We start from the raw sequence: 24,399 nt of genomic DNA, 5'->3' as shown, positions 1-24,399 counted from the left end.
GCGCTGCGGCGAGCGGCCGCGGGAGCGTCACCCCCAGCAGGCAAAGCGCCGCGGAGAGGCGGAGCGGCGGCAGCGGCGTGCCACGGCCGGGGCGGCGGCGGGAGCGTGCCAGGAGCGGGCGGGGGGCGGGCCGGGAGGGAGCGGGGAGGACAAGGGCCGGGCCCGGGAGCCTGGGCAGGGGGTACCCGCGGCCCCACGCAGGTACTGGGGCCGGGTGCCGGGCGGGAGGAGCGGGCGGGCCCGTCCCGGGGCGCTGCTGACCCGCAGCCCCGAAGGCGCCCGGCGGCGGCAGGAGCCGCGCTGCAGCCCCGCGGGCCCCGGGCCCGGTGTCCGGCCGGCGGGCAGAGCCGCGGCGATGGAGCCCCCGCATCCGGCCGGCCTCTGCTTGCCCGCCGCGAACAGAGCCCCGCGGCCCGGCGGCTCCAGCATCTCGCTGTGGACGGTGGTGGCGGCCGTGCAGGCAGTGGAGCGGAGCGTGGACGCCCACGCCGCGCGGCTGCTCAGCTTGGAGCGCCGGACGGTGACCACCGAGAAGAAGTACTTCGACTGCGAGAAAACGGTGGTGGAGTTCGGGAGCCAGCTGGAAAGTAAGCTGGCCGTGCTGGGCACCCTCATCCAGGAGTACAGGCAGCTCCAGCAGCGCCTGGAGAACATGGAGAACCTCCTGAAGAACAAGAATTTTAGGATCCTGCAGCTGCCCCCCGGCGATGCGGTCCCCAAGGTAACAAACAGCTCGTTAGCGGCTCTGAGGGACCCATCGGCAGCCGCAGGCGCTTTGTCCCTCGGGGCGCAGCCCCTCGACATCTCCTGAACAGTTCGGTGGGCACCGCAGGAGCAGCCCACCTTCTCATCGCCCTCATCGCCCACCATGCCGAAGCGTTGGGGCAGCGGTCGCTCACCTCCCTGCTCACATACATGTTTAGATCCAGCAGTACCCCCCTGCAAAGGGAGAGGTGGTCGAGTTTTAAGGATTAACGGCAGGTCCCGTGTGATGGGTTCGGGCTCTGCGCACAGGGAGGCGGGAATATTGTGGAATTCAGTTTGTCCTCCCAAGAATTAGCAAACTTCTGTAAACAGAATATCTGAGCCGCTACTCCATGTCCTGAGGGTGCCCCAAGGCAGGAAATTTTTTTTGCCTTCTTGATGCCTGATGGCAGTAATAAATAGAAAGGAGGGTACCCTGGCTCCAGGTCCCAGACCCGGTGCCGAGTGTGTCACTGTTACGATTGCAGGGCCCGGTGGTGTTTGAAAGCACTGCCACTTGCTTCTCTGCACAGGACTGGGAGAACCTGGAGGAATGGCAGAGGGAGCTGTACAAAAACGTGCTGAGAGGGAAGAACGAATCCCTGATCTCTCTGGGTAAGTATCGCTGTTCTAGTCAGTTACCAGTGCTTCTGGATGAGCTCCCTTGGTGTCTTTCTCCCACACCTGGGAAGCAGATCTGTAGAGGGGTAGAGAAGCTGGTGTCTGTTGTTGGGGGCAGCGCAGAGCGCAGCAGGTGTCACATCCAGTCACACTGGCACTCGCGGGGACGTGGGCGCTGGCCGCAGTCACCTCCACGCCCCCCGCATTGCCTGGTGCCAGCACAGCCCCTTCCCTGGGGCTGGCGGGGCTTTCCCCACGGGGTAGGTTGGGAGCTGTCTGCTGGCGGGCCGTGGAGGGCTCGCCGCACTGCTGAGCGGTGTGTTGTCACCCATGGAGGCAATTTTGGGAGCGCAGCTGAGCATGTTCCTTCCCGTGGATGCAGCAGCCATTTTGATGTGGCATGGAAACCTTAATATTTGTGCCCCTAAACAGATTATGTAATCTCCAAACCTGACCTCCTGTCCCAGCTTCAGAGAGGAGAAGTGCCCTGCGAGGGGGACGAGGCAGCTTCACCAGAGATTCCAGCAGAACCAGGTGCAGGCAAGAGGCGAATTACAGCTTTATTCTCAATCGTAATGTTTGGGTGTTGGTATCACCAGACAGAGGATGTCACAAGGTGATAAGTTTTTATTTGCTGTGGGGGGAACTTCTCAGATGTCCGGAGGAGCAGGTTCAGGGGGAGTAAAAGGGTGTTAGAAAAAAAAACATAATGGGTTTGATTTTTCTCATTAGCAGAGCCTCTGCTGTTTAAACTTGAGGAGAGCAGGCAGGACAGCAGAGAAGGAGCGCAGGAAAGCCTGAAGGGAGGAACGATGCCGGAGGAACCTGGAGCTGGTGAGCGTTGTTTGGAAAGGGTGTGTTTGGACTCAAGGGTAGGGAGGACGCTTTCCTGAAATGGAGGTTAAGGGGAAAACCACTGCTCTGCGTGGCAGAGTAACGCTCCCAGAAGTAGGAACAGGAGGTGCTGGAGCGATGCTTGTATGTGAAAGGGTGGCTGGGAGCAAACCTGGGCACAGTGAGGCAAGAGCCGAGCAGTGCTATGATAACCAGTAGTTTCCTCTCTACCTTACCAGACCACAGCATTCCAGAGCTGAGCTTTGTGGGCTCTGTGAAGCAAGAGGAAGAGCAGTGTGCAGAGGAGCAGGGAGCCATGGAGAATGCAGAGTTTACAGAGCTCAGTGTGGGTGAGTTGCGAGCAGTTGTGCAGCATGCTGTGCAGCTGGAGATGCAGGGAGTCCCCAATGTTCCTGCTGTGGGGCAGAGTACACCAAGACATGGGGACTGAGGACAGGCAGCTTGGGCAGTGCGGAAAGAGCAAGAGCTGTGCTGAGGTTAGGAAAGCAGGCAGAAAGTGTACGGACAGTTTTACTAGTAGGTAGATGTAGAAGTGCTAGGTAGATGAGACCCTGCATGTGAGGAGGCAGGCACTTGTGAGGTAAATCAAATGGAATACAGGAATCCTTAGGAATAGAAGTCAAGAAAATTCTCAAAGTCTTCTCCAGCGATGGTGGTGTTATGCCAGGTTACCTGGGGAACTGAGTGAAGCTTTGCTCACTCAGTCTTGAAAGGAATACAGTAGTTAAGGCTGCGGTCCAGAGCAGAGCAGCGAGGTGGTGAGCTGCTGTGTTGGGAGAGACTGAACGCAGTAGGACTCCTCAGCCTAAGGAAGGCATGGCAGAGAGGGTGATGCAACACAGTGCTGCCTGGCTGAGCAGTGCACAGCAGGAACTGAAGGAACGAGCCTTCGCTCTTCCTTGCCCTCTGAGAACCAGAGAGCAGGGATTTGCTTAAACCAAGCAGGGCAAAGGCTGTTATCGTTATGTGTGCAAGCTGTAGAACCTACTGTCACAGGACACAGCAAAGCAGGCTTAGAAGAGGTTTGGGCCGATTCCCAGATGGAATGTCGCCTCTGGCTTCCATCCTGCAGCAAGAGGCTGTCCCCCATCCCCAGCAGGACCCTGGCTGGTGCAGAGCTTGCCTCTTCCCTGCGGCCCCTGGGCTTCTCAGCACCTGGCCTAGAATGCTCAGCTCCCTTGTGTGGGTCTTGTCTCATATCCTCTAGAGTATATCTGCTTTTCTCCTGGAATTTCTTCTGCTTGGTGGCTACATCCTCAGAAGAGGGAGCTGCGCTCCAGAGCAGTGCCTCAGTAGCTACCTAGGGCTAGGGAAGTCACCGGTCAGCTGGGGTGGCTCTGTTTTTCCCAATAATTGAGTAAACATGCCATTATTAACAGACTGTCCCCAGCTCACCAGTCACCTCTTTTCCCTCAGTCCTGGTTTCTGTTTGTTCTTCTTGTGTCACGTCAGAGGTGTCAGCGGGGCTTGCTCAGTTTTTGATGGCATTTGCCCTGCCGTGACTAAATCTTAGCTGCTTTTTCTCAGGCCCCTTGTGTCACGTTGTCATCTCTCCGCTGTCAGTCACTGCAAAGCGCTGGTGAACTGGGGAGCAATGCTTTCCAGACAGGAGGCTGATCCCTGCTTAGATTTTGCCCTCACACTGTCAACAGCGTTTAAAATGGTTGTGTTGGCAGTCTCCATCCTTGACCTTTGGTTGGTTTTCCACCTATGGGTCATATATGTACCCAGGTCAACTAAAATTGAATGTTCAGGCAGAAATGAGAGTCAAGAGAAGATCTGAGATAGGTTTAGCACGAATAGAGAACCCCAGGCACCTAGCTCAGAGATGAAAAGCAGCGAACCCTTGGAGAAAATGTATTTGTACTGCTTTAGGGAGGACTGCAGAGAAGGCTTCCTCGTTACATACGTATCCTGAGCAGCAGCAGGCATGTATCTAGTCAAAACAGCCAGTGTTTGCATGTCCCCTTTCAAGAAAAGGGTTACGCAGGTGAGTCACCATGTCCTGGGAGTGGAGGGGAGGTGGATCTCGGGGAATGAGCTGGTGCTCTCTGAAGAGTGAGAAATACAGAGTCGTTGGTGTGGGGAGGGAGGCAGACGTGTTGATGAGAGAAGCAAAGGTCCATCCCCGGTCCATGGGGTCTTGGCACTTAGGGGAAGTAAGACGGCTGGGGATGATTTTGGAAACTGCCAGACTCTGTTGTCTTGGAAGGCAGCACTTCCCTCTGCCTCCTCCCTCACTTCTGCTTGCACTCTGGCCCACTGAAAGGGAAGCATTCCTGTGCTTTTCACTTGTATTCTCTCTTTTGGCCTTTCAGCTGGCTGTTGTTCTGTGAGCACAGCTGCCTTTCACACTCCCTGTGTGAGATGGGCCTTTCTGGTGGGGGAAGGAGTGGGAAGCATTTCGGAAACATCTTGCGTCTCATGTCAGTGAATGTCCCTTTTGTTGTTCTTGTCAGTTCCAGCAGATAACATGGTAACATTCCAAACAGAGCAGCTGGACTCTGAGGAACACCCCCAAAGCTCAGAGCCCCCTGCAATAAAGTCGGAGGACCTGCTTTTCCAAGGTCCCAGCAAGGCGCTGCCTCTTGATAGTCAGTGCAGGTCTCCTGTGCGGCAGGGAAGCCAGAGCGAGAGCAGGCTGGTACCGTCCACTCTGGGGAAAGAGGGTCCTGGCAAAAGCAACGCTGTCACCTTCTATGGACGTAGCTGTCCCAAGAAGAGACCTCACTCATGTACAGCGTGTGGGAAGGGCTTTTGTCTGAGGAAGATGGTGACGACTCACCAGGAGAGCCATGGCATGCAGTGCAGAAGTGCACACGCTGGAGAGGAGGGCTTCCTCCGTCAGCAGCGCCAGCGGACCCGTGCAGAAGACAGGACCCATGTGGCCAAGGAGAGATTCAAGCAGAACCAGAATGCAAAAGCCCACACCAGTGTCCCAGCCATGGACGAGGTGTACAGCAATCCCAGGCACATGAAAAGCATTGACGCCAACGGCAGCTGCAAGCCAAGTCAGAGGGACTGCCCACAGGGGAGGCCTTACAAGTGTGAAAAGTGTCAGGAATACTTCTCCCAAAAGAAAACTCTCTCATCGTCCACCGGCGCGTACACTTGGGCCGGAGCGGAAGGATCTTCTGGTGCTCATACTGTGGGAAGACCTTCACCCACCCCTCTGAGCTGCTCCAGCATCAGAGGGTCCACACAGGGGAGAGGCCGTACCAATGCAACGAGTGCCCAAAGCACCTCAGCCAGAAGCAGCACCTCCTCCAGCATGAGAAGAACCACCTGCGCAAGAGGAACTGTGTGGTCACGCAGAGTGTGAGGAAGGCACCACTACCCAGCTGCTAGGTTGCACAGGCTCAGGCAGCCCCTTGAGGAGGTAGGAGAGGAGACAGTCTCCATTGCTCAGTATTAAAGGCTCTTTGACATTTTATCCTAAAGATCCAAGCAAAGTAGAATTAGGATCCACCTTGGCACCACTACCCTTTTCTTCGTTGTGGTGGTATGCCACAGTACCTCATAGTCCACCCCAAAAGCTCTCCAGAATAAAGTGTTTTGGGCCTCTCTGAGTTTCAGTCTGTCTGAACTGGTTCCAGCAAGGCTGAGGGTTTGGTTGGTTGGTTGGGGGTTTTTTTGAAACAATTCATCTGGAGTTTCCCAGGCTTCCCTGGACAAAGTTCTGCTCTGCTCCTTTTCGTGGGTGAGTTTGAGTTGCACGTTCACAAAAGGCTCCTGGCAACTAAACATGTGCACAGGGTGAGGCCTCCCTGATGGCTTGCACAGTTCCCCCCTTTGCCAAAGAGAGGCAGGCAGGCAGTTCCCAGCTCTCTCCATGCTTCAGCACAGGCCATATGGTTTTCACTGCTGCTTCTATTCTGGAAGTGAGCTGGAAAAGATAGATTCAGTTCCTTCTCTAGAGCTTGAAATTGGATTTAATTTGCAGGAAATTATGATGATAGGGCCACATACTGCTTGGAGACACTGGGACGCACTCTACTGGAGACTGTGGGCTTGCACTGCAGTGACCAAGGGGAGTTTGCTCTGTTGTCTGTCGCCTCTGAGCGTGCCCAAAGGTGGCATTGCCCAAACTGCTTCCCATACCTCTGCAATGCTCCCAGTGGAACTGAACAGGGAAGCCACCCGTAAGCCAGAGGTGGGGTACACCTGTATTCACATGCTGAAGTGAATGTTGGGATGACTTCCTGCTGACTGCCTATATGTTAACACTGCTTCTTTCCTTTGTATTTCATTATGGTCTTCATCTCCCTCTCCTCCTGGTAGCTTGAGGTGCAGATGTTTTTTGTTCTTGAGGATGAGCTTTCATCGTATCCCAAACCATTAAGAAATTCCCAGCATCTGACATGTGTTTAGTAAATTGCCCAAATGTGTAGTGCAGGTTCAGGGATGGCTTTAGAAACCCTTCTGTTGCTTCCTGGTCCCAGAGTGTCAGCCACCTGCACCCCCGCCTTGGCAGGCTTGTCCCCTCAGAGAGAGATGTTCTTCTGGCTCTAGCTGGCTGCTGTGGCAGGTGTTTTAGTCTGGAAACTCCTTTGGCCCAGGAGCGAGGTCTCTTTCCAGGTTGTTGTCACCTGCCCTGCCAGCGGAGCATAAGACACGAGCACTCCTGTGTTCACCTTGGCCCAGCTCTGGCCAAGCTCTGGGCTGTTTAAGTTAATTTGATTCTTGCCCAGAGCAGATCAGGGTGAGCCTGTGTGAACCTCTGGACCCACGCTGTGGGAGCTAGCACAGAGCCACGTGTGCCAAAGCATCTTTAGCCACTGCAGCTGTTTGCCTGGTGACTAACTGCCTGCCACCTTTTCTTGTCCTAGTGCTGCTGAGGTCTGTGATTTCACAGGTTCTGCTGTGTCTGAGTAGATCTGCGTGTGGTGAGCCCTTCCCTGTGCACCTATCCGTGTTTCTACACACATCCCCACCCCCCACCCCCCCAGATAAGAAATCTGTGAGGACAGGGTTTTATCACTTCTTGGTGTTCAGTGGCCACTTGCTACCATAAAGCAGGGAACATGGACTGGTTTTTCTCCATTGTTTGACATGCTGAAGGAGGAGGGTCTCTTCGCAGGTAGCAGTGTGGGGCATTTGATACCCAGATGAGCAGTTTGGGTCTTGTCCAATAAGCAGGTAAAAGAATGAGTTCTCCAGTGGCTTTCTACTGACTCCAGATAAACTGCTTATTTCTGTTTTACACCTTTATTACTTAGACTGTGAGCCCTCAAGGCAGGGAACTGTTTCTATCTCTTTGTAAAATGCCAATTAAATTTGCAGCAGCAGATACTTGATTTTTCATAACAATAATGTTAAACTTGAGCAAATTAAAGCTGTAAAGTTCTAAATGTTTCTTTTTTAAAAAAATCATTTTACCCATTGGTAAGGGTGGTTTGTAGTATCATGCCTTACTGATGGAGAGACAGAAACCTGCCTTGAATCAGGAAAAAGAATGGAGTGTGTTTTCATTGTTTAATCCTTTTTTAATATTGCAGTGGAACCTGAGCATGAGAACTCTTTTCCGTATGCCTATCTGAGATCCAAACAGGGCCTGAATGGTAAGAGTATCCAAAACCAGGATGTAGATAAGCTTGCTTACACAATTCTCATCCCGCAGGCAGGTCACATCAGTCCTGCTGCTGGCAAAAAGTTTTCAGCAACTGCAGTGTTGCAGTTGTCATCTGTTTAGCCTGGTTGAGTCCAGGAAGAGTGGGATGTATTCTGGGATAAAGATGCTGCCACATAAAGCAGTGGAGGGGCGCTTGTCACAGATTCCCCTGTGACCAGAACATCCTGAATCTTAGGATCACTTTGGCAGCACTCTTAGATTATTCTACAGTTACAGGTGCCTTTTCTGGGCTGTTTCAGTCTCTTAGAAAAAGGCAATAATGGGAAACATCAAAGTCCTGCTATGTTGCCATCTCTCTTCCCTGTTGCACTATTGCTTTTATGTTCCAGTGCCGGCCTCCTACCACTTTGTTGTTATTAGATATATTAAACATTAGTTAAAATGAAGAAGCTACCTGACAGCTGATGTCATGCTCACATCTGAGAGGTGTCTCTGTATCTGCAACTGTAAAAGAATCAGTGTTTGGGTGGTGAAAACATGGGCACTCCAGATGTCCCATCTCTACAGCACTCTCCTGTTTTTGACTGGGAGATTTCATATGTTAACCACCATCTGAGCATCAGAAGCACTTGATGTGCTCCATGTTTCATAACTTCTTGATGCTGCCTTTGATAATACAGATGAAGCAGTATTTTGCACGGTGAGTCATAGTTGCCCTATTCTAGCCCAGCTCCTTTGTATTTCAGAGACAAATATGTACATTTATAACAAATCTCAGAGCTATTTTGAGATACATGGCTGCTTAAATAGCGAAAATTTGACAATCCAAGAAGAAGCATCAAGTGATACAGAAATGTGCTGCTTTTCCAAGACCAAGATAAAGAAGATAAAACATCCCTGTGCACAGATAGAGTAATGCTTACAGGGAAGAGCAGAAGTGTGGGAAGGTCAGAGAAGCTGTGGTGATGGGGAGGGAGGTAGTTTTTTGAGAGCACAGGTTCTACACCCACACTGAGATGCATTGTGGAGTCTGCACCCTCCATGAACAAACGCTGAGCTTTTATCATCCTTGAGTAGCATGCCTCAGTGTGCAACTTGTTCCTGATCTTCTGTTAGTTGGGCTGCTATAGCTTAGGCTGCAGTAGGGCAGCAGCCTCCACTGCAAAACCACATATCTAGGCTGAGATACTCTTCACAAAAGAAGACAAAGTCATGCACAGAAAGGGGGGGGCGCAGACGATGATGACACACAACACCCAAACTGATCAAGGTACACCCAGGGCAGCAACATCTTACTGGATTCTCAGGTTCTGGCAAATGCAAACTATTTTGGTTAAGAGCAACTAGCAACTCAAGCTTTTGTTCATTCTACAAGTGCTGTTGTTAAAGCAACTCCATGTTTTTATTGCTTTATGACTTCAGATCTTTGTTAATAAAAGCTTCTCTGTGTATCTTACCCCATAGAAGTAGGAATTCTTTACGTCCTGTGGAACGCTGTTGCTTCTGTATTTGAGAGAGGTACACCGGCTCTCCTGCATCCAGCTCCTGACATAACTATTAAATGCAAGGCAAGAAGAAAACATGTAAGTACAGAGGAGCCTTGTCGTCCCCTGGAGAGGTTCTCACCACAGGCCTGTCCCCTGCCAAAGGGACCAACAGGTGTCACCTAACACTGTTTCTAGGTTTTTAAGCCTTTCTGTCCCTTCCTGGGCTGGACCTGACATAGGCACCATCCTGAGACCTACCTGTAGCAAGAATGTCAGCCACCGAGTTGCATGTCAGCCACAGAGGTGACGTACAAGCAAACTTGTACCTTTGCAGTTCTGATCACCTCTTACCCTAAGGGAGGTCCCGTTTTTCATAGCCGATTGCCAGGCAGTTCAGTGAACTTACCAGATCAGGAGGATAAGGTGAGGTGGTGATTCCAAGCAGAGCATGGGTCACATGGTGGCTGTCAGTCACAGAGGGAAGGCCTGGGAGTGTCACCCAACCTAACTGAAGGTGTCTCTGTGGGGACACCTGCAGTGGAGATCCCAGATGCTTCTGGAAGACTTGAATTTGCAGAGTTCTCCTGTGGTGGCTGTACCCAGTGCACAAGATTCAATAAAAACTTCCAACCACCTCAGCTTCACCTTCGTTTGTGCAAGATACCCAAGGCATGAGCTCCTCCTGATGCTTGTGCAGACCAGGAGAGCTGGGGGGCTGCTGCCATCACAGATGGGACCATTCAGAGGGCTGCCACCGCAAGGGGCTCCCCCTCAGCAAGTCACGCGTGCAGCTGCACAGGCAGCGTCCTGCAAACTGCAGCCCAGGGCCAAGCTGCGCCACACAGCTTTGCCACCACCCCACCAAAGGCCATGGTAGCACCTAGAGCCACACCAAGATGCACCACAGAGACCCTGCGCTGCATGCCAGCAGGGTGGGCCTGGGGCTCAGAGGGGATCCCGAGTCCCCACGGCTCTGAGGGGATCCTGATTCCTCGGGACTGTGAGAGGAGGCTGTGTCCTCATAACTTGAGGGAATCTTGTACCCTCATGGCTCTGAGAGGACAGAAAAGCCCCATGGCTCTGAGGGGATCCTGCACCCTCGCAAGTCAGTGGTAAAGCGATCCCTCACAGCCACGAGGGGACACCACAGCCTTCATGGCTCTGGAGGGGTCCTGAGCCCCTATAGCTCTGAGGAGACACTGGGCCCTCACAGCTGAGAGGACCCCCAGGCTTCATGGTTCTGAGGGTGCCCTATTCCTTCATTGCTCTGGGGGATCTTGAAGCTTTCACAGCTGTGAGGGGATTCCAATCCCTCCCAGCTCTGTGGGGACCCTGATCCCTTCCAGCTCTGAGGATTCTGTGTGGTCACAGCAGTGTAGGGAACTTACTCCTCACAGCTCTGAGAGGATCCCCAGTCCTTCATGCCTATGAGGGAGCCCCCAGTCCCTCACAGCTTTGAGGGGATCCTCAGTCCCCCACAGCTGTGAGGGGATCCTGGTCCCTCATGGCTCCAAGGGGTCCTTGGATCCCTCATGGCTCCAAGAGGATCCCGGTCCTCCACGGCTGTGAGGGGATCCTGGTCCCTCACAGCTCTGTAGAGAACTTATGCCTCACGATTCTGAGAGGATCCCTGATCCCTCATGCCTATGAGGGAGCCCCCAGACCCTCACAGCTCTGAGGGGATCCTCAGTCCCTCACGGCTGTGAGGGGATCCTGGTCCCTCATGGCTCCGAGGGACCCCACGGCTCCGAAGGGATCCTGGTCCCTCATGGCTCCGAGGGGATCCTAGTCCCCCACGGCTCCGAGGAGACCCCAGATCCGCCCCGTCCCTTCGGCGGTGCGGTGCCGCCCGCGCCTCGGGCCCTCCCGCCGGGGGGCGCCGCAGTGCGCGGCGCAGGGCGGCGGCAGGGGGCGCTGCGCGGCGGCCGCGGAGCACGGCGGCGTCGCGCCGGTGTCGCGCCGGCGTCGGGCCGGCGGCAGAGGCCATGGCCGGTCCCCGTGTCGGGCGAGCGGAGGCGGTGGCGGCGCGGCTGCTCCGCCTGGAGGCCCGCCTGGCGCGGGCGGAGCGGCAGCTGCGGGCCGCGCTGGCCCTGCGCGGCCGGCTGCAGGCGCTGGAACGGCGGCTGGAGAGCGGCGGCGGCGGCGGGGCCAGCCGGGTGCCGGTGAGGCGCGGGGCGGCCGGCGGCGGGCGGGAGGCGGCGCGGCGCGGCGCGCCGCGGCTGCCGCTGAGCCTGGAGGACGTGTGGCTGCAGTTCAGCGAGCGTGAGTGGCGGGCGCTGCGCGGCTGGCAGCGGGCCCTGCACCGCGCCGTCATGAGGAGCAACTACCACATGCTGCTGTCCCTCGGTAAGGGCCCGGCGGGCGGCGAGGGCCGGCGGCGGGCGGCGGGACCCCCGGCGGCGGGACCCCCGGCTGCTGCTCACCCCCCGCCCCCCGCAGAGCTGGACGGCGCCGGCCGGGACGCGCAGGCCCAGGCGGAGGACGGGAGCCAGCCATACGCTCCGGGCAGCGAGGGCGGTGATGACAGCGCCGAGCCTGCAGAGACCTGCGCCGGTGAGTGGCCTCGGGGCGGCCGGGCAGCGCCGGGGTGGCCGCGCTCCCCTGGGCACTCGCTGTGTCGAGCCTGATCTTTCAGACGTGGCTGCTGGGCATCTCATCCCTACCAGCGCTACCAGCACATGGCGTCAAACTGCTTCTTCTACCTCTCCCAGATGCTGGGTCACCTTTGTCACACCAGCCATCCCCTTGCCGTTCGGCTGTGCCTGCTTCACCCGTCGAAGTGGGATGACGTTTGGTTTTCCAGCCTGAAGGCAGGCTGTCAAGAGGACTTTCTATTCCCTGTGCAGAAACGTGCACAATGTAGTTGGTTTTACACGTGTGAAGTGTGCCTCCAATTCATTGCTTGTGTGATGGAGGTGGAATGATAATGTGCAGAGCACAGAATCTCTGAACAGTTTGGGTTGAAGGGACCTTAAGGCCCACCCAGGCCCACCCCTGCCACGGGCAGGGACGCCTTCCACTAGCCCCGGTGGCTCCAAGCCCTGTCCAGCCTGGCCTCGAATACTTGTTTATCCTCATTTATTTCATAGACTTCCCCCTCGCCCCAATAATTTTCATTGATAATTCTCACGAGTGTTTTTCTGATGGGTTAGAAGTGGTGTGCATTTTACCAATGGTGACCGTAAAGGGAACGGCATAATTCTGGCAGAGCCAAAAAAGAAACAAAACTGGAGAACAAGAACTCGGGTGGCACTGTCCTCTCCCAGGGCCATATAGAATGTGTTTTCATTTGCTAATGGGTGCCACAACAAAATGGACGTTACACTTGCATGAAAAATTTGTGTGTTTCTGAGGCTCAAACAACAGATGAAGGTTTTGTGACAAATATTTTGGATCTGTTTAACAGACATTGGTCAGCAAGAACTAGAACTGAACTGAAGTTTTCTCTGTAATGTGAGCCAGGACAGAGCTGCTGTGGCTGGGGTGGGATGAGAATCGGAATTAATTTTTTGTATGGAATTGAAATAACATTGGTTCCTATTAACAGAAGATGGCCCAATCCATATTAAGCAAGAGGAGGAGTTGTGCGTTGCAGATCAGTGGGAGAGGGGAGCTGAAGAAGTTCCTGAAGAGCCCTGCCCGGGTGAGTAACTGCATACCTTGGAGGGAAAATAAAACAGGGATTAAATTCCAAGGTGCACTTTTTTTTTCTCCACCTCTTCTCATGTATTCCAAACCTTTCACAAAGAGCTCACAAGTTTTGAATAGACTTGCCACCAGTCCTGACCAGTAAGGGCTGGTATTTCGTCTTTCCCTTCTCACAGCAGTTTTGCAGTTTGCAGAGTATGTGGCTGGTTTTCATCCAAGCAATCCAGCGCAGAATAGGAAATGTTTCGTTCCCCGTTAAAGTCCTTCCCTTGAGTTTATAGCTCTATGCCGATTAAATATCTAGTGCAGTGGGCCATTAGTGACTTTTTGGGGCCGATGGGTTAACTTGGAGGAGGCAAAAATCAGTGGTAGAATGAGGTCTGTGGCTGGTGCCATCTCCCGTGTGGGGCTGTGATTGCATGAAGGCAGGACTCCGCGCTGTTCTGGCTCAGGGGGAATCGGGGACGCTGGCAGCTCCTTAGCTCCACGTCCCCTGCAGCCTTCTCTTGCAGGGCTGCAGTGCCTCTCCTGCCTGTCCAGAGGCTTCAGATTGCCTTTTCCCTCCTCGCCTCTTCTGTGTTTTTTCTGTGTACACGAGCGAGTGCACCAACTCCTTGGAAATTCTGTTGCTGTATGGGGAGGCTACGCAGCCCGGGGACCTGTTTCTTGCCTTCTCATTTGGTGGTACCTCTTTGTATTACAAAGAAACTATTCTGCTTTGGAGCTTGGCTGTCCTTACTCTTTACAAAGGGTTAGCAGCTCTACTGGTTGACTCCGCTGTTGTTTTACTCTGCTTCCTGCCTATGTAGGAAACTGGGATTTTTAGACTTTTCCATCAGGTTTCATTAAGAAACTGGGATTGTGGGAGCTTGACTTGCGGGTCAACAAAAACCAAAACAAAAGCCAGTTTCACCCTTGTGAAATCCTGAGCTTATGCAGTTGTGACACGCTCGTCTTGAATTTTCTCCTTTAGCCAAGCAAGCGTTTTGTGAGCCTGAAGCTTCAAGTCAGACCAAGAAAGGCAAAGAAGCATGTGCCAGGGAGCTGCCAGGTGCAGAGGGTGAGGACCTCCCAGGAGGCCCTGATGCAGGTGAGGATTCCCTGGTAAAAACTCCTACTGCAGGAGTTGCCCCTCAGGTGGCTTTTGATGTCCTTTCTTCCCTGCTTTTGTCAGCGCTTTTCTTACCTTTGTGAATTCCCAAATCTTCCGTGCTTTGCGTCTTTCCCCAGTGTTTCTCAGTTGTGTAAATTCTCCCCAATGAGCAGGATTTCAGACTTATGCAACTGACGTTTTATCATGGATTAAACAAGAGGAGGAGCCACGCTGCCCTGAACGACAAGACTTGGAGAAAGAAGAAGAAATCTCTACGGATCCAAGTGCAGGTCAGTAATGGATTTCAGCTGAGAATTCTGGGACACTAAATCTAATTTAGGGCATTTTTTTTTAATACTATACTAAATGTCATGACCTTATGACATAAGCCATGAAAGAACTGGAACAAACCTCAGTCTGCTGGTTAGTATTTGTTCACAAAAATTTCAGGTTCTGTCAGCGGCAGAGACTTGTTCCTCTTTCAGCTGGCTTAAAACTGTCACAGGCTCTGTCTGGGGTGTCTGTTTAAGGCAGGCACGGTGGTGTGCTCAGGCTTTATGGATCAAGTTTGTACTTCCAGCTGGCTTGGTGGTGTCTAAACCTGTTACTGATGAACATAGAGCACTGACTTTGCATTCCCAAGTGGGAGAGCTGTCCTGCAGCAAAAGAGAAGGCAGCTTTAATGCAAAATGATTTTAGGAAGTGTTGTTCGGAGATGTAGGTGCTAGCATTCATTCGGAGTTTTTCTGCAGAGCGCACTTGAAGTATGGATCATGCCTGACGTGGAGTTAGTAGAGATTCATCTTTGGATCAAGGCTTAGCCTCAGGCAATGGGTGTGCAAATTTGGATGGGGTTATTAATTAAATACAATTTCCTGGGCCATAACCTGGGGCCAGTCAGTATAGCTGTCACTTGGATAACTGAGGAGGGGGTGCAGAGGAATATTCTGTGTAGAAATCAGTTGGTAGCCTGGAATTCCTTCACGTCATGTAAGCTATTTAAACATCCATGGCGCGTGATGAAGTTACTATAGAGTAAATCAAGGGGTAAACTCTCAGTGTGCCAGTAACTGCATGGGAGCTACCAGCATCAAAGATTTTTGCCCCACTGAAAAAGGCCATCCAGAATATTGCCCTGGTGTAAGGCTGGATCAGCTCCCACCAACTCCTTGCTGAGGAAGACCTGTTGCAGCTGCTCTGAGGGCACTCCCAGGGTGGGCTTTCCAGCCGAGTAAGCCTGTTCCAGGCCTTCCAGTTTGTGCTTACATGTAATCTGGAGTTTCTGGGGTGAGAGGACGTGCTTAGACAATTACCGTAGAGCAGCTGGTGCCTTTTACAGCACTCAAATCATGCTTGAGTTTGGCCTGTGGTAACATGTTTGTGTGCTGATGTCCCAGTACGCAGCTGGAGAAATAATTGCTCAGGATGTTTATGTAGCGCAGTTAACTTTGGACTTGGCTGGTTGACACTGCTGAGAGACCTGTGGTCCTTCATGGTGCTCGGTGGAGTCTTTTTGTAGCAACCTGCAGATGTGGGAAGGATCACAGGCCTTAGGGTGCAGAAAAATCACGGTGTTAGAAAGCTGAAGAGCATTGGTGGAAATAATCTGGAAAATGGAACACTGGAGGTTGGTCACAGGAAAGAGTAATTACAGAAAGAGGGGATTTGCTGGTCAGCAGAACAGTTTTGTTCAGTGGCACATCTAGAGCTGTGTCTAAGTGGCTCAGGTGCCAGATACCTTTTTAGGTTGTATTATCAGGAATTGTAAACTTTTTCCAAGGAAAGCAGGAGAGGCGTCTGGAGGAGAGGCAGTCTGACTGACAGCTCTCAGTCTGGGCGTGCCTCTGCATCCAGCCAGAGCTGCCTCCCTGTCTGGGGATCACTTGTAAGGTGTGAGCGCTGCCACTACGCAGCACTGCTCCGAGCAGTCTGAGCAAGGACACAGCCAGAGAGTGTCTCCCTGCAGAAGTCCAGCCTGCAGACACAAGGTACAAGAAAGGGGCATCCCCACTGAGCCACTGGGCTGGCTTCAGTGCCTCGGCTCGGACCCTTTGCTTCTCTAGGTGCTCGCTGGATTGTCTGGAGAGCAGCTGAGAGCACTGAGGTGCGACGGTGTCAGCTCTGTCAGGGAACTAACCTCACACTTCAGACATCTGACCAAGAGGATGAAAATAAGACATTGCATTAATGATTTTTTAATGTAGATTTTTTTAAAAAGTTGCAAAAAGATCTTCTGTTTTCTTGGAGATTTCGTTTCCATGGAACAATGGTACTTTCTCCCCTCAGTATTAAAACCTCCCATCTTATTACTTCAGCATGGCTGTTGGCTTGGAGGGATACTCTTTAAGAGGCTTCCTTAACTGAAAGACTGAAATCTATCTGTTTCAGTGCACGATGAAAACACAAAGAGGGACCCTCCAGAAGATTGCCTTGAGAGCATGGTGTGTGATGCAGAGGTACCGAGAAGACCTGGAGAGAAGTTTTCCAAGGATCCTAGTCCTGGAGTGACATGGGACAGTCAGTGGAATTCAGAAATGATGGAAACAAACACCACCAGGAATGGCCTTGGGGGTGACACTCAGTACGACCAAGGGTTTGATGAGCGCTTAGATTTCTTTAGCACTCAGGAAAATAGTGTTGGAAAGAGACCATGCACGTACAACAAATGTGAGAGAAACTCCACCCAGCAGGATCATCTTCAGACTCCCCAGGGAGCCCGAGAAGGGGAGATATTTCCGGGCCATGCATGTGAGAAGAATCTCAACGAAAGGGTGTTCCATCCACTGCACCCACAGCCGTGTGCTCTGGGTGAGAAAGGAATCGGGCAGGGGGCCGCTCCTGCCTCCTGCGAGGGGCTGCCTGCAGGGCCGCAGCTGGTGGCCCGTACCGAGTGCGGACAAAACCCTGCGGGTGGCACCAGGCTTCGTGACTACAACAGCCTCAGCGGAGAGGAGCAGCCATCTGCAGAAAGCGAGGAGAACTTCCCCACAGAAAACGCATTAGCCAGCCCCTGCTGGGATCACGGGCAAGACAGGTCGGAGTCCTGCACCCGCTGCAGGCAGCACTTCATGCCCCGGGGCAGCCCCGCAGGCCAGCAGCAGAGCCAGGGCAGGGGCAAATCCTACATCTGCAGTGACTGTGGGAAAAGCTTCATTTGCCATTCGTGGCTTGTTAGGCACCAGATGACTCACACAGGAGAGAGGCCATACAAGTGCTCTGAGTGTGATAAAAGCTACAGGAGAAAGGATTACCTTCTAAACCACCAGCGCCGGCACTCAGGAGAGGGGCTCTTCCAGTGCCCCCTCTGCAGGAAAAGATTTGTGCTCAGGAGGAGTTTGATGAAACATCAGGAAACTCACATGCAAGAAACACACCTGACATTGGCCGGTTGGCCCTGCACAGAGATCAGGGGGTCTGTGATGCACTCCATATAGAAAATTCCGTCCAGCCGGGGGTTTCGCAGACCCCCTTGGCCATCAGCCTTGCAGGGCTGTGGCAGGATCCCCCAGCTCTGCGCTGGACTGTGGCGGGAGGAGGAGGCTGTTGAACGGCCATCCTGAGCCCCCTCCCAGGCAAAGGGAGAAGGTTGGTGGGGGGGATATTTTCCACAGATCACATTGAAATGGTGTGCAGAGCTGTTTCACAGCTTTCACTGGTGCCTGTAGCTGTTTGGGATGTGTTGGAGCCGTGTAGGAAGTCTGCGATGCTTGGAGTTACTGCGAGCCGTGAATCCATGCCAGAGAGAAATGACGGTGACACACAGAACAATTTGTAATGCTTCTGGCTGGAGACTAGCTGAAATGTTACCCCTCAGCTACTGAGAGGCCACAGTCCAGGGACAGGGCTGAAAACAAGTGAGTCAGTTACTAATTGTCCACCAAACAGTGCCAGGAGACACCTACTTGTGTGAAATGCTTTGAGAAAGGAAGCGTTGATCCTGTGGCTGTTTGAAAGAAGCCTCTTCAGGAAGTGGCAATGAGACAGAGGGGAGTAGAGCCTGAGAGGCAGCTTGGTCCCACAGTTAAATCACAGAGCTCTTAGGGCTCCTTTCTGCTGAACATTAAGAGAGAGTTCCTGAAGGCTGGATCCTCACCCTGGCGTTGTAAAATGACTGGGGAGCCTGGAATATGGTTTAAATTTTGCATAGCCTTAAAGTTGTGTTGTACTTACTTTGCCACGTTGTTACAGGTCTTCTGTGTTTGTTCAATTTTCCGAATCCTGTGAAAACAGAACGTTTAGATGCTTGTTAAACATTCTCCTTCAGAAACTTTATTTTTGCTCCTCTTTAATATCTCTTGAAGAGGAGAGTGCTGCTGGCAGTCTGATGTGTTGTGACATTGCAAGGGCACAATTAATTCCTTTAGTAGTAAGAGTCTGGATGTACCATCGGTCACCTTGGTTGTCGGTGGCATTGAGCCTTGTGGGAAACAAAGCGGCAGCAGTGGCAGTCAGGCAAGAGCCCGGTTTGATTCAGGGCTCCTACACTGTCAGACAGTTGTGACAAAATTGTTAAACGGCCTTTTTTAACGTGCATGTTTCTGCTAAAGTTTGTTCTGCATTCTTGTTGGCTGGAAATGTCATGTTTTTTAAAAATAAAATTGTTAGAGAAATGCTGTGGGTTGTTCTACAGGAGGAAGAGGAAAGACGAGCGGGGCTGACACAGGAGGAGGAGCTCTGGGCCTGCTGTCCCCCAGGGCCCCGTTTTCAGGACAGGTCTTGGCTTCAGATGTGGGAGTAACCGGCAGTGGAGAAGGGGAACGGCAGGATTCTCCCCGGCGGGAGCGGGGCGAGCCCCTGGGCTCAGCCTGCCCTCGAGGAGGGGGAGCTGCGGCCGCGACCCCCTCCCCGGGCCAGGGACGCGCAGAGCCAGCCCCGCGCTGCGGGACTGCGCAGCCCGCTTCCCGCCGCCGCTCCTCCGTGAGGGGCCCCGGGCCTGCCCCCCTCCTCCCCCCAGCGGGAACGTGGCTGAGCCGCTTCCCGGGATGCTCCCGGGCGTTTACCGGCGCCTCGCCGCCCCGCTCCCGGCCGGGCCCAGCCCGGGCCGCCGCCGCTCCGCCGTTGCTATGACAACGAGAAGAAGCGGGGTCGTAATCCCTGCGTCCCTTCCCGTGAGGTCACTCTCGTTTCCTCCAATCAGGGTTTTGTTTCTTTCTGTGCTGGCCAATGGGAATATATGCACCCGCCCGCCCCTCCTCGTAGGGGAAGCCACGCCGCAAGCGCTGGTGGTGATTGGCTGGCCGGGGCACAGCGCGCCATGGGTAGGGCAGGCGGCCAATGGCGAGGGGGCGGAAAGCGTTTGACAGCCGAGGCCCCACGCGATTGGCCGGTGTCCCGGCTGAGGGGCGGGGCGCGGCGCCGCGGAGGAAGATGGCGGTCCGGCGGACGGGGTTTCTGAGGGGAGGTACGTGTCCTCCACCTCGGCACCGGCGGAGCTGGTAGGAGGGGAGCGGCTGTCCTGCGGGAGAGGCCTGTGCTCTGGTGGCTGCGCGGGCCCGTTCCGGCGGGGCCCGGCGGCGCGGGGGAGCTTGGTGCGTGCTTCCCGCAACGGGGCGGCTGCTCTCTGCGCCTCGGGGCGATGGGTGCCCCGCTCTCCAGTGCCTCTCCGCAGAGCCGGGACGCCGGCCCCGGAGGGAGCAACAGCCGCCTTAGCCTCGCCGGCGCGGGGAGCCGGGAGCGGGGGGGCCTGCAGCCGGACCGGCTGGAGGGGCTGCCATGGCACGGGGGTGCCTGGCTTCCTCCGCGCCTGGTACCAGAGCGGGCCGCGACCCGCACCGGCCCCCAGAGCCGTGCGGTGGGGCGGGGAGTTGCTGGCGGGCGGTGTCTGTTTCCAGGGCCGTGCCCCGTGGGCTCTGCGGAGCCCTTTACGCCCTGATGATTTCTGTCATCGTCCTTTTCTAACGGCGCCTCTGGGTGTGCGGTTTTCTCCTCTTTCAATGCGTCTGCCCGAGCAGCTCCTCTCGAGCTGACGTCCCCCAGACTCGCCTCCTCCAGCACCCAGCTGATACGGTGGGGAAGTCCTTGTCCAGACCCCGTGGATAAACCTGTCTTCATTTTTTGGACGTTATTTGGCCGTCACCCTTCTGTTCCTGCGTTCTGTATAACATGCTTTGTTGTGGAGCATGGGCGAATTCCTCATGGATACGCAAATTAATGAAGTGTATATATATGCGTACGTAGCAGAATTTACTTTAAATGCAAATTGCACAGTAATGGTCCATTAAGTTGATTTTAAACCTTTTTGCCTTTCAGGTTGTACACTGTCGCTTTGAAGCAGGGAAGCCACATGCTGCGGAAGCGCTCCTGGTTCCTTCTGTCCCTGCACAGCGGACATCAGCTGTGGTGAGCTCCGTGTCCCTGGCAGTGAAGTTTGGCACCATGTTTCACTTCTTTGTGACCTCAGCTCTTTCTGTTTTTCAAAACCATGGTTTTTCTTGAGAAGTTTAGTTCCATTTCAATCAACTGAAGTTTATTGGAAACTCTTTAAACCATCCTCCAGGCACGTTGTTTTTTGATTTGTTCCCGTTTCTTGTTTTACGATGGTTTATTGCTCAGCACTGAATTGTCAAAATGCCACCAGCGGGGCGTACAAGAGCAGTACTGTAACTTTCTATGGCTTCCATTTACAAAATAAACCTCTCTTGAAGCAGTGGATTCACAACATGGGCCAGGACATGGGAACGCCTTTCAAGCATCAGCGACTGTGTTCAAAGCATTTTGAGGACAGTTCTTTTGAAATTGACCCCTTAAAAATTAGAAAAAACAGATGTCTGTTGAAAGAAGCTGTTCCCAAAAAAATCATTTTGGGTGAAGACGGAAACTGGCTTGTTGGCACACCTCAGGGTTTCTGTGGTAGGATAAGTAATAAAACCCAAAACCGAATCTGGAATCCTGAGCACTTGAGGGTGCACTAAGATGTTTGCTATTGTATTTACTTGCCTTAAATTAAAGTAAGATTTACACATGAAGGACTTCAAGGAAGCAACAGTAGGTGAAACATGCTACCTGGCAGTAAAAAGTTGCCAGTGATGCAGCAGGTTTTGTTTTTCTCCCTGGTACTGCAGAGTGTGGAGGTGGCACTGGGAGGCTGGTAACTGGGGGGAAATGAAAGGCATCTTCGTGCTCTTTGGGCTTGAATTCTAATTTTGTGCCTAAATGTTAGGGAGAAAATCTGTGCTATTTGTTAGAAACGCAGCCCCACTTTGTGCTGTAAAATGGATTTGCTCCCTGCAGAGCTGCATTTGTACATGACAGCCCTCATGCTTGGAAAAATTATGTTTAGAGTCACTGAGATGATTTGTTGGTGGCGGAGTTTCCATAGCGTGGGTGTTTGGGGCTAAGACAAAAGTTTAACTGCTCAACCTTCTCCCTGGTGTATTTGGTTTGGATTGCGATCCCATCTAGTGACACATTAATGAAATTTTTGGCAGCAGATTTGTACAATTGAGTTTATACCTGATGCAAGCTTATACATGATGGAAACTGCAAACATCTGAACCAGTGAGCTGGGCATTAGATTGAAAGGCAAATTAAAACATGTTCAAAGGCAAGCATGTAGAAATGTGGTACTCTGTAGATATAAAGTACAGATACAAAGTATGTACACAGAATGTATATATACATTGCAAAATAACCACAGTATTAATCTTTTTGTAGGGCTTAGTTTTTTGTTTGTGTTAACTTTTATTATTAGGGAAGAACTCTTACAGCCAGATCTGACAGACTGTGGCACTGCCTCAGGGCTTATTTAAAATACACTCTGGAGTATTTTCTGTTTTTCAGTGAAAGGAAGAGCCAAATTCCTTGATGGGGCTAGGTATTGATGTGACCACAGATTTTTTTTTTTTTACGACTAATTTTTGCCACAGTCATTATAGAATCATAATTTCAGTTGAGTCACATTATTAAGTAATTTTACTCATTCTGAGTTGCATGCAGAAATAACAGCAGAGGATTTGTGTATAAAGCCCTCAGTTGGTGTGCTGGTTGTACATAAGGTTGGCTGGTGAGCTCTTGTTTAATACTGTGTGACGAAGAGGGCTTTCAAGGATGTACAGCTTGCTAATGGTGTCAACTATTGAACACCTTGTTTTAGGTGCCTGGGACATTTAATAATGGTGCAGTGTGTGAGGGGAAGGACTTGGAAGATTGGCAGAAACAACTTTACAAGAAGGTGATAAAGGAGAATTATGAATCTTTAACCACGCTGGGTAAAGGTTAGTTTTTCCTTTCTCGCTGAAGGCTCACAGATCTATGCAGTTTCTGGCCTGGCTCTTGTCTAACAGTCACTCCTCAAATCCCTTGATTCCTCCTGAATTAATATTTAGATGCTTCGGAATCTTTGTGAGATGATAAGCTCCACAGTCTTTTCTTTAAAGATTGAAGGACAGTGGCTTTTCTAATGCCTCCGCAACTGCTGCCTCCCTGCGCTCTGTTGTTGTCAGGTACTCAGTCTGTGTGTGTAGGTGATACCTTGTCTGCGTGATACGGGTAGAACAGTGGCGAGTGGAAGGCTCTGCTGCTGGTGATGTACGTGTTGACTAAAACAAGGAACAAAGGAGAGTGGAAGAGGTTAAGAGACATGAGCTCAGGAGCAGCAGTGGCATGTGGTATCCTGAGTCCTGTGGACTTGTTATAGTTGTTAGTATTTTCATCAGCCCCAAATCCCGATGTATGTTTGTTCTTGTGATTTGCTGAAGAGTGTTGAACTACTTTTGCTGCAGAAATAGTTAGATAACATGAATGATGACCGAGAAAATGAAGAAGTCTTACTGGTTAGTTTTAAGTGCTCAACTATACATTTGTTTGAAGTAGTTGTTTTTTAATTTGAAGATGTGAGCCCTCACTGGCTCCTCAGCATTCAGGTAATTCCCTGGATTAACAGAAGAAGAACTTGCTGTATTTAGGAGCTAGAAGTGCCTTTACTTGTCCTTTAGACTGCAGGAACACAAGTGCTGTGAACCCCTAGAGCCTGAGTTGTCACATACTCTAGTTTGCACTTGGTGCCACACTTCGGTTCCGTTTAAGAAACACTGATTTAGCCTTACCTCATTCTGTTACTACTTTGCACTTGCAAATTTGAAATTACATAAAGTAATGAGACAATGTGATTCCACTTTCTTTTTTATTCTTTACATACCTTCTATTTTTTATAGCAGAAAAGCTAGAGTCTGCAGACAGCTGCTCTAAAGCTCTGATCTGTTAAAAAAGTATGTGCTGTGTGTTGCATGGGGAGGGATTAGTTGGGGGAAAATAAGTTCATGTATCAGAAAGACAGTTAGGACTGAATTTGGCACCAAACAGCTGAATTAGGTTTTAAGGGTGCAATCAGTTCAAGACTTTCCACTTTTGAACATCTAACTTTCAAAAATATTCCAGAAATTATATTCAAAAGTTGAAAAATTGGAAGACAAATGCTGCTCGCCTGCTTCCCAGCCACCCTCTGCAGATGCCAGAGCAACTGCATTTGCTGTTACGCTCTTGCTGGGTCTTTCCCTGGAGGACAAGGGAGATGTGCTTTTAGACAGTGGGTTGTGCAGGGATTTGCTAGAAAACAGCATCACTAAGTCTTTTCTTACAGTTTTAGGAACAACTGGAAAAATACTGCCTTTTGCTTTCTCAAAGAACAATATTTTTGATGTAAATTAACAAAAATGACTCATGTTGCAGAAGAAAGGCACAAGTAAACTACAGGGCTCAGAAGCTTAGAGTGAAGAGGCTGACAAGCTGTCCTCAGGACGGGTCTTTGTGCAACGTATCCTTTGTCTGCATCGATACAATTAAAGTAGCTTAGGAAATGTCTTTGTAATAACAGGGGGAAAAAAAAAATCAGAGGACAATAATAACTGTCATCTCCGTGTTCTGTTCCTTGTGCAGACTATGCTGTTCCCAAAAGCAATATCCAGGTGAGAGGAACACTGCCTGTCAAGCATCAGCAGGATTTTGAGGAAAGGCAGATTACCACAAGTCTTGGTGCAGGTGCGTGGTGGCCTGAGACTTGTCAGAAATCAAACTGGTGACACATTCAAACTGCACAAGCTTGTAGGATTAGAGGGAGGGGGGATTCTAGTGCATCCCTGCTTTTTTACCCAAGACTTGTTTTCTTTGTACGGATGTGGTCATGGTGAATCAGGAATTGTTGTTCTTTGGAGGTTTATGTTCTATCACATCAGTTAAAGGGAATGTTTGGAATCTTTTTGTTCCAGGCTGCGGCAGTCCTGTGATCAGATCCGAGTTGCAGAGTCACGCGAAGAGTGCAGAAAATGCAGAACTGCAGGGATCATTCTCAGGAGGAACCTGAAACCAGAGTTGCCAAATTTTGGACAAGGGGGTAACATGCAAGAGTCATCATAATTCAGCAACAGGTCAGGCAAATCCAATGG

At 51.9% G+C, this 24,399-nt stretch overlaps 1 protein-coding gene and 1 long non-coding RNA gene across 5 annotated transcripts; both read left to right on the top strand.

Moving 5' to 3' along the window:
* The first annotated feature begins 137 nt into the window (after positions 1–137).
* Positions 138–18,624, top strand: LOC130147326 (uncharacterized). The gene is made up of 12 exons (XM_056334298.1): positions 138–721; positions 1,233–1,359; positions 1,798–1,899; positions 2,101–2,199; positions 2,439–2,549; positions 4,680–5,541; positions 11,069–11,625; positions 11,719–11,832; positions 12,827–12,922; positions 13,901–14,017; positions 14,194–14,310; positions 16,409–18,624. Exons 1-12 carry the CDS (start codon positions 356–358, stop codon positions 17,452–17,454), a joined length of 3,714 nt encoding a protein of 1,237 aa, XP_056190273.1. The 5' UTR covers positions 138–355; the 3' UTR covers positions 17,455–18,624.
* A 726-nt stretch (positions 18,625–19,350) lies between these two features.
* On the top strand, positions 19,351–24,390 carry LOC130147207 (uncharacterized). Of its 4 annotated transcripts, XR_008821151.1 has the most exons (5): positions 19,514–20,189; positions 20,270–20,359; positions 22,113–22,233; positions 23,894–23,995; positions 24,223–24,390. It is a non-coding gene; the product is annotated as an uncharacterized LOC130147207 (long non-coding RNA). The 4 variants fall into 4 exon arrangements; XR_008821150.1 differs by lacking the exon at positions 19,514–20,189 and adding an exon at positions 19,351–19,421 and having other exon boundaries at positions 22,113–23,995; XR_008821152.1 differs by lacking the exon at positions 19,514–20,189 and adding an exon at positions 19,356–19,455 and having other exon boundaries at positions 22,113–23,995.
* The last annotated feature ends 9 nt before the right edge of the window (positions 24,391–24,399 follow it).

Source organism: Falco biarmicus, chromosome 4, assembly GCF_023638135.1.
Source record: "Falco biarmicus isolate bFalBia1 chromosome 4, bFalBia1.pri, whole genome shotgun sequence".
Taxonomy (NCBI): domain Eukaryota; kingdom Metazoa; phylum Chordata; class Aves; order Falconiformes; family Falconidae; genus Falco; species Falco biarmicus.
Note: the sequence above shows the minus strand (reverse complement) of the source record. Positions and strands in the feature narration are given on the sequence as shown.